This window comes from Pogona vitticeps, chromosome 1 (assembly GCF_051106095.1).
Source record: "Pogona vitticeps strain Pit_001003342236 chromosome 1, PviZW2.1, whole genome shotgun sequence".
NCBI classification, from domain to species: Eukaryota; Metazoa; Chordata; class Lepidosauria; order Squamata; family Agamidae; genus Pogona; species Pogona vitticeps.
The window spans coordinates 246,711,755-246,721,716 of record NC_135783.1 but is presented as its reverse complement, the minus strand read 5'-3'; the positions used below and the strand labels follow the sequence as shown (position 1 = coordinate 246,721,716).

Here is a 9,962-nt window from a genome sequence, read left to right as displayed (position 1 = left end):
GACTTCCAGAAGTCCAAAAACGGCCTGGGTAAGCGGCGCGGGTAGGCTTCAACCCTTCCCGATCCCCCCCACCTTGTCCCCGATGCTTGAAGCCTCCCCGCGCCGCTTTCCCCAGCCGTTCTCGGACTTCCAGAAGTCCGAAAACGGCCTGGGTAAGCGGCACGGGTATGCTTCAAGCCTTCCCGGTCCCCCCCCGTCCCCGATGCTGGTAGCCTCCCCGCGCCGCCTACCCCAGCCGTTCTCGGACGCCTGGAAGTCCGAGAACGTCTGGGGAAAGCGACACAGGGAGGCTTCAAGCAGCGGCTGCAGGATAGAGGGGGTGTCCGCACCCAGCCTACCCCCACGGCTTGGATCCAAGCTGTGGGGGGAGGCTGGGAGGGTGGTGGGATTGGGATGCCTTTCAGGCATCCCGGGCTTGGATCCCACCCGCCACCGGTTACACTTGGGTAACCGGCGGCGGGTGGGATCCAAGCCCAGGATGCCTGAAAGGCATTCCAATCCCACCACCCTCCCCCCGCGGCTTGGATCCGAGCCGCGGCGGCTACCCCAGCCATGGCTGGACTCTAGGGAGTCCAGCCATGGCTGAGGTAGCCGCCGTGGGTCAGATCCAAGCCGCGGGGGGAGGGAGAAAACCAGATAATCCGTTCCAATTGGAACGGATTAACCGGTTTTCAATGCATTCCTATGGGAAATGGTGCTTCACATAACGATGTTTTCACATAACGTTTGTTTTTTCGGAACCAATTAACATCGTTATGCGAGGCACCACTTTAGTTTATTTATTGTCGTTCTTTGCAGCCACCAGGATGAAGGCATAGGAGGTACAGATCAGAAGGAAGGGTACTGCCAGGACTAGGATGCTACCAACCTCCAAATGCTCATAGGTGAAACTCTTTGCAGGATTCAAATAGAAAAAGAGACAGAGGAGACAGAGGAACATGGAAGAGCCAACATACATGGTTGCTTTTATTCATCACCTTACATGCCATAGAGTACAGTACTTGGATTAAGAGAGACCGTCCCCATTCCCTATCTGGTTTAATCCTTCTCTCCTTGGAACAACTGCATACAAACTTACGATATACCCATCACAATGGTTCTGCAGTGATATTGCTCCCTGCCCCCTTTGCTGCTGTTCTATCAGCCCAAACCTAGTTCTGGATCCAGCTCTTGGCTTCTTTCACACTCGCGTATCCCTCCATTTAGTTTTGGATCTCGTGAGGTTGCCAAAAAGCTACACATATTATCATGGTGGCTGTGGATCACAAGATGGCAATCTGTGCTCTGAATGACATGAATCAGCACCAATATGAGGCCTGCCTCTTGATCATTTTTCCTGGGAAAGCGCTCTTCTTCTCAAGGCTCTGTGGAGTGCTTCCCTCAGTTCCCTGTTTCTTATGCTATAAATCATAGGGTTCAGCAAAGGAGTAACAAAGGTGTAGATCACAGACATCACCCGCCCTTCCTCTGGTGAGTAGATGGAGTTGGGGCGAAGATAAATGAAACTGCAACAACCATACTGCAAGAGGACAACCATCAGGTGGGAACAGCAAGTGGAAAAGGCTCGTTGCTGGCTTTTGGAAGAGTGAATTTCCAAAACAGCCACCAGGATGAAGGCATAGGAGATACAGATAAGAAGGAAGGGTACCGTCAGGACTAGGACGCTACAAATGAAGACGTACACCTGGTGGACATGAGTGTCACCACAAGCCAACCTCAGGATGGCTGGAATATCACAGAAGAAGTGATTGATTTCATTGTTGCCACAGAAAGGAAGGCGGAAAATAAGAATGGTCAGCTGTAGGGACAACAAGAATCCCAATGCAAAGGATGCAGCAGCCAGGCTTCCACAGACTCTTTGGCTCATGATGAGTTTGTAATGCAATGGATGGCAAATGGCCACATAGCGATCATACGCCATGACTGCCAGCAGGACACAGTCTGCTCCTCCTAGGAAAATAAAGAAGAACATCTGCGTTCCACAGCCGCTTATGGAGATGGTGGCGTTTTTCTGGGAGAGGAGATTGACCAAGGCCAGTGGGGCAATGGCAGAAGAGTAGCAGATCTCCAGAGCAGAGAGGTTGCCTAAGAAAAAAAACATGGGGCTATGAAGAGAATGGTCAATCTGCACAATAAGCAGCACAGCACCGTTCCCGCAGAGACTGAGTACGTAGAGCAAGAGAAGGAGCAGGAAGATGGCCAACTGTATCTCAGGCAGCGTTGAGAAGGGGTGGAAATGGAATTCTGTTTGGTTTTCAGACTTCATGGAGGTGGCATATAAGAACTGCAGGGGGAACAAAAGGAGAGAGAGTTAGTTTATACCCATCCGTGAGAAGTTGCCACTTGTTTTCCCAGCTAGCATTATCTATGCAAAGCTTTACATGATGAGTACAGCCAATATGCAGATGGAGAATATGCCTTGACCAAGGAACTCTAAGTCTCTGTCCAAAGAAGACTCGGCTATCAGTTTTGCTGCAGTTGATGCCAAGGTAACACATGTATTGTTGCCTCTTGGACTTGCACAATTTCAAAACATCAACATTGGATGCTGCCCTTGTTGCTGTATGGTGATGATTACTTTCTTGCCAACATCTCAGTGATAAGGATTTTTCAGAGAAAGAGCTACTTCCTCCTATGAGTTTCGTTTGGTAGGGGGACATCAGCCTGAAGACAGCCAGTTGAAGGATGGCAAGATTCTTCCCACCTTTGACCCAGCTTGAGCAAAGTGTACTGGAACATTTAGCAGTGTCAAGAATACTTGCTAAAATCCCCATCCTTGTTTGTTTAGGCTGTCTTTACATGGCAATATATATCAAGGTTGGATTTTCAAGCCCCATGAGATTCCTCATCTCTGGAGGCAAGAGACAAATATGTTTTTCTCCAGATTTCTGCAATTTGGAGGGAAACATCTCAGTGAAGAATTAGAGTCTTCTTCCTTCCTGAAGTGAAACACACACGTTCAGACACACACACTGCAACCACAGAAGGACTGGCTCATTGGTCAAAAAGAAAAAACAACACATCTAATGCTTTTAGCTTTTTAAAGTCCATGCAACAAGGCAGCAGCTGTCATAGTTTTGCACAGGTTGTACTAGTTATGCATACATTATGATCAGAAACATTAACTCTCTAGTTGCAATAAAGAGAAAATATCTCACTCGAAGTGAGGGAGAAATGTTGTAGTTTACCAAAGATTTACATTCCTAGGAGAGGACACATTGGAGATCCTTTTGTCCAGATAGCACTTAAACACCTACAGTACTAGCATAATTTTAGATTATGATAATATTTTAAATGCTGTGTTTAACTCTGAGCATCCTATAGTTACTGGAGAAACATGGAGTAGCAGTATAGTTAATGCAGCATTTTATTATTACATTGTGGTACGTGAATGCAAATTAAATGCCTGTGTACCTTTTTCAACTTTTGGTGGTAGCGGTGTAGTAAATGTGTAAGAATGGATACTTCTCATGACAGTCACAATAGCCACCACCCATTAGGAAAGTTTAATGATACAGGCAAACAGATGTTCATATTAAGTCTTTTATAAAGACTTATATACAAATGTCTTTTATAAACTTAATAAATCTTAATAGTCTATTAATATCAAACCATTCTCTTTTATCATACATGGAATGAGAAATGGCACATGTTCAAGCTAGATTCAGAAAAGGAAGAGGCACTAGAGATCACATTGGCTACTGAAGCATATTTGATAATTTCAGAAGAAAATCAGCCTAGACTTTATGGATTATAGGAAAATTTTTTACTTTAGTTAATGAAAAGCTGTGAGCTGTTCTAAAAGGAGTTGGTGTGCTGTTACATCTGATTGTCCTGATACATAAATTATTATGACACAATATGGAGAAACAATGGTTTCCAATTGGCAAAACTGTCAGACAAAGTGCATTTTATTTCTCTAATTTTTTCAATCTACATGAACAACATACCCAAAATAAAGGTGGATTTGGTTCAGATGAAGGAGGAGAGAAAACTGGTGAAGAAACATCAGTAATTTAAGATACGCATACAAAATCACATTAGTTGGAGAAAGTAGCAATGACTTGAAATGACTACTGATGAAAAAAATGGTCACTATAGAACACTAAGAAGATAGAAATTATTATTATAGAAGAATTACATAACTTTATCATGTTTGGGATGCAAAAGCTGAACAATGGGGGGAAAAACCCCGACAGGAAACAGATTGATTAATTTGAACTGTGGTGCTGGAGAAAAGCTTTATCCTAAGAACATCAGAAGGGCAAATAAATGGGCTCTCAACCAAATGAAGCCTGAATTCTCATGAGACACTAAAATGACTTCACTGAGGCTGTTGTACTTCAGACATAAAATAAGAAGGTAAGGCTCACTAGAAAACTGTACTATATCTGCTGTATCTCAGAGCTATGTTTCCCTCCTTACCAAATCTACCTTAAAGGTTTCAAAGGTAACCAGGGAGTCTTCGCTCATTACTACGTTGTTCTTGCTGTCCTCTATTACCTGGGCTATTTGCCCACCATTGACTCTGTTACAAAACTTCCCAGAAAGGAACTGAATATCAAATAGGAATCTTAAAAGTCATTATCAGCTGTAAAATTCCAGTCTCCTTAGTATAATGGACAATCATGATATTTCTGCTATTGTTCTTCTATGCCAGGGGTTCCTACACCCTTTTGCAGAACAAAACTGTCAGTGGAAAAGATCTGAATATCAAACAGAAGTCATCACTGCTGTTAAATACTACATTGACTCACACAATTTGCAACTTATGAACCAACCAACCACTGTTTCTATATTGTTTTCATATATACATGTATAAACATTTATGGTGTAATCTCACTCTTATATCTGAGGAAGTACATTTTATCCATTAAAGCTCACATTGAAATATAAATCTTTAATGTGCCACAATGTTTTGTTGTTGCTTTTTTATTTTTATTTTGTTTTTGCCTGATAGAAAGCACAGTAATGCCAGGCAACCCTGAAAACAAAAGGCAAAGGAGACATAACATGAGGTGCATTGGCTCAATGAAGTTATTGTCTTGACTTTGTAAGACCAGAGAAGGGCTGTTAATGGCAGGACTTTCTACAAGTCATTAATTCATAGAGTTGGCATAAGTCTGAAGTGACGAGGCAGCATATACAATATCTGTCATAGGCAGCTGCCGGGAGGTCATTCTAGAGCCAAATCTGGAGTTGAATGAGGAAGGGAATAAATGTTATGCAGAACATGACCACAAGACACATTTGACTATGGTCAAAACAAAGAGACAGGTAATGTCAGGAACCAATATAATGATGGCAATTCTTAAATCAATCATGCATACAATGTAGAATTGAAATAAGAAATGGCTGAAGAAATTGTATTACTTTGAAATATTAATTTAGAAGCATCCATGCACTGCAATTCTGTCTGTGTCTATGAGGTCGTAAGTTTCACTGTCCTCAGTGGTATTAACTCTCCAGTAAATGTGTAAAAGATTGCAGCGTCAAATAGCTTTTTATATTACCTGCACCTGCAGTGAGAAGGCAAAAACATTATTGGCTAGAATGTACATTTGCTTTTCAAACGGTTTCTTCTCCCATTTGATTCTGCAACTACTGCTTTCATGGACACACTCTCTGTGTTAATAGAGAGAATCAAAGCTGTTTTTTGAAAGATACATTCTGTGTCAAATATACATTACATATGGAAATATTATAATTGTGTGAAAAAATAAATATGAATTGCTTAATAAATAGTACTGTGTGAAATATATATCATTGTGTGAAAGCAGATAAAACTGTATGAACTCTATATATATAATTGTGTATATGAGAGAAAATGTATGTGAAATTAAATGCCCAGAAAAGTAAGGAAAAGGGGGAGCACAAATATTTGGTGGACAAGATCACAGATCTAGTATCTGGCATTGCCGTTTAGAGGAATCAGAGGCTGATGATTGGAAAAACATTTTGTACAATCTCTGGAAGTCAAAGAAGATAATCTCATGTCAGAGGCACAAGAAATCTTATTTGTTCTGTAAAAAGATGGCAGCAAGAAAATAATGCCAATGAAAAAAGATGGGCAGAGGCAGGAAAAAACCTATTAAAGGCAGGATTTGTCTTTTAGCTTGGGCAGAAGAGATTCCCATGCTGTGTCTATAGTATGCAATCAAATAATTACAGAAATCTAGGACTCAATCCAAGTGGAAATTCACAAACAGCTTGCCAAAACTGTAATGGGTAAAGTAGGAAGGAAGAAAACATGCTGTTGTTTTAAACATTTTATTGTTCAAATCATTGCTCATAATGAAAAGGAACTAGTGAAGTTAGTATAGTAACATGAAGTGCAAATGAGTCATTAAGGGTTAATTGATTTTGAATTGTTGTGAGTGATAAAGATTTATTACTGAAACTTGGGCAGTAATTAATCAAGGATGCTTGATTCCCACATATTTAGCAAAGCCAGCTCCAAAAAACATCTCTGTAGCTTTGACACACTTACATCACTGAAGTGAAGAGACCATTTGGAGTTTTTTAGTAGAAGGAACATGAAAATCTTTCCATTCTGATAAAGGAAACAAGTTCCTGCTCTTTGAATTCTTGAAATGTGATAGAGTATATGTTCTTAATAGATCTCAGAATTCTTGTTAAAAATTATCCTGGAAGTCTGAATTTTGCCCTCTCTGATACAAAGGAATCTGAAACCATTTCCATCCATCCTTTTTTTTGCTGTGTCTATGGAATACTATCAGTTTTGATTTTTCATTACACAATGTTATAAAATAGATTGTGACATACCTGGTGGTAGGTGACAGACTCTAATGGCCTGTATTTATCGCTCCTTTTCTCTTCCAGAAGGAAAAAAAATCTGGAGAATGAGCAATGAAGGCATGGCAAACAAAGCCCACAAATGATCTAGATATCTGAAAAAGGAGGGGATGGAGAAGGAGCCCTGATCTATTTTATTTCCCAGTTGTGGAGTCTCACCTTTTAAAGGCTGCTAAAGTCTAAAGGGGGTAGGAGGAGGGAAACTGTTTTCTCCCCCCCCCTTGAAGTATGGGAGGTTTTGCATCCCTGGAGCATCTAGTACAAGACAGCAAAGACTCTTTGTGAGTTACTGCACCTGAATAAGGGGTTGGGTAAGAGAGAAGGGAAGGCTTGAAATACTGCCATTTGAAAAAAAAAAAAAAAAACACCACAGAATATAAAATCGTTCTTTACTGGGAGGTGAAAAGTTCCACAAACACTGCACCTACCTAGGTGTAATTTCCTTTGAAAGAAGGCCACAAGAGGCTTATAGGGTTTTTTTTTGGTCATACATGTATTTATTCAGTACATGCAGGTTGGATATAATTGGAGACACATAGATTAAATTATTCAGTGCAATGGTATAGCACTAACTTCTGAGGAGCAGATATTCACTGTCATGGGCAACATGGCCACATCACCCAAGGAGAGCCCAAAACTACAGGCAGTTTCGTTGATCCTTATCAACAATTCAGTGCTACTATGAGTAGCAGGTATTTTGGAGACTTAATGGAACACACTTGCCTGTTCAAGACCAACTCACTTCAAAATACTTATTATCACAACAGGAGGATTCTACAGAACAATAAATTGTTGGAAGAAAGAAAAAAACACTTTCTCCCGAACTACTGTGAGGATGTTATCCAATCTCAGAAGCAATAGGAACGCATGAGATCACTGTCCTTAGCTTGTAGAATCCACTGCACTACAGTACTGTCCCACGGCATCTAAGCAGAACCACAACTTAGCAATCTTAGCATTGAGGGCAAACTAGACTATCCTCCACCCACTCCACCTTGAGGCATGGCTGCAAGCCCCACATGAAAAAGGAAGACGTGGAGAATGAGGTTCTTCCCAAAGCACAAAATGTTTATGCTTTCCCCAAAAAAGTGAATACAGCTGGGAAGTATAATTGTTTATTTTCTTAACATGCACCAGCAGATGCATCCTTAGATGATGCTGCCCTCTAAATTTCGATGCCCTGAGACAAAGCCCCAAGAGGTCTATATTAGTTATACCCCTGCATCAAGATATCTCAAAGGTGTGACAAACATGGCTTAAAATGTGAACTGGGCATGTAAGATGCAGTTGTACTGTACGGCTGCTCCCATACCAAGTGACAATCGGTGTTAGAGTGGTAGCGTACCCGTTGAGAAATTCCCACCAAGGATGTTTAGATGGGTCTCATCTCATGGGCAGGCACTTGAAACATTTTTATTCCATCTGGGTTTGTTCCATATATGTAGGTTTGGTTCTGCTCTTCTTAATCTTAATTTTGTGAGCATCTTTATGGTTTTAGTTTGTGCTGCTTTTAGCTGGGGCTATTGCTCACTTTTGAGTTCAATATTTTATTTTGTCTAATACCTCAGCAGCACTTATTAAGAACAAAACACAGTTTATAAATCATTCTGTAAATAAAACAAACAAACACCCTTTGGAATATTTGGAAGCCTTCCTTTGTGAAAGTTTCATTTTGTATGCTGCCTTGGGATGATTTACAATTACTTTTACAAATAAGAACAAACACACTTTGGATATGTACCAGCCCAAACATGTTTCCCAGAGCCACTGATAAGAGGTAAAAGCTGTTCACTAGCTGGACCCACTAAAACAATGACACATTGATTTGGCTGTGTAGAAAGCATATCAGACCAGAACAGAAGCTCTCTTCTGGCATAACCTGATCTGGGCTGAGACAGGCACCCTGACATTGACATAGTAATACAAGCATGACGGGGGAAGGTGGCATAGTTGTACCAGATACTTGCAGCAGTGCACAAAAAGCTAGATCTTATAAATGCAACAGTTCCTTAAGTGGCAGAAAGTCAAGATTGTTTCCTCACACTTTGAGAGGGCCAGCCCTATCATAATACACAGAGGAGCTACTCAAGTAGCACATCAGGTGGGAGGCAGAATGACAGCCTCCTTGCTATTCTCTGTGAGCTTCTCAGCAGTTTCTCTCTGCTGAAGTACAGAATGTGTGTAAAAATAATAAAGAGTTCTGAGGCAGCTTGAAGACTGATACATTTATTCCAGTTTTCCTGGTGTGTGGGTCTTAATAGTATATGCGGTGCATACCACACAAGTTGTCCTGATGTTGTCCGCCATCAGGTTCTTTCTGAATTATGATGACAGTATGAATGATTGATCTCCAGAATGACCTGTCATTAACATTCTGCTCAGCTCTTGAAAACTCAAGACTTCCTTTATGGAATCAATCCATCTCATATTCAGTCTTCTTCTTTTCCTGCTGTCTTCAGTTTTCCCCAGAACTTTTAAATTTTTCTACTGAGTTTTGTCTACTTATGATTTTCTCAAAGTTCCACAGCCTTAGCTTAGTCATCTTTGGTTCTACAGAGAAACAAACTTGTTCTGGGGCACCTAACTAAACCTGCAGCTTCAGGTACCATAGAAACTCCTTGGCAATAGTCATTGCCACTATCTACAAAATGCTATCTCGTCACCACTGCTGAAATATTTGCTGATGCAGTCAACATCTGTACATGTACTGGAAAAGGGGAGCCATCTTGGCTTTTAGTTCAGACAACAAAGCATCTCAGCCACCTTTGCTTTTGCCACAGATTCGGTCAGCCTTACAGTCTGAGAATATGGGGTATTATCCACACCTTCACACAAAACCAGATTTAGAAAATACAAATGTAAAAGCAAAGAGTTCATGGTGAAAATAATACTACTGTAATGCACAAAAACATCTCTGAACTGAATGGAAAGAAGTGGGTAGTGTGTTAACTGTGACAGGCTGCATGAGAGCAGGTAAAATCATCCTTCTTCGCCCTTTACTGCACTCTAGTGGTACAGTACTTCTAGTTTTAATTCTTTTATCAAGCCGATATTAAACGCCAGTAAGAGAAAACAGGAATGAATTTCTACATTTGTTTAAATAAGTATACCTCCCCACATCTCAAATTTGAGACAGCTTACAACAA

General features: G+C 41.0%; 1 protein-coding gene across 1 annotated transcript; it reads right to left on the bottom strand.

Annotated features, from left to right (window-relative positions):
- Positions 1 to 936: 936 nt before the first annotated feature.
- On the bottom strand, positions 937 to 5,090 carry OR10V1 (olfactory receptor family 10 subfamily V member 1). The gene has a single exon (XM_078383545.1). The coding sequence runs from the start codon at positions 2,264 to 2,266 to the stop codon at positions 1,328 to 1,330; it is 939 nt and encodes a 312-aa protein (XP_078239671.1). The 5' UTR covers positions 2,267 to 5,090; the 3' UTR covers positions 937 to 1,327.
- Positions 5,091 to 9,962: the final 4,872 nt, after the last annotated feature.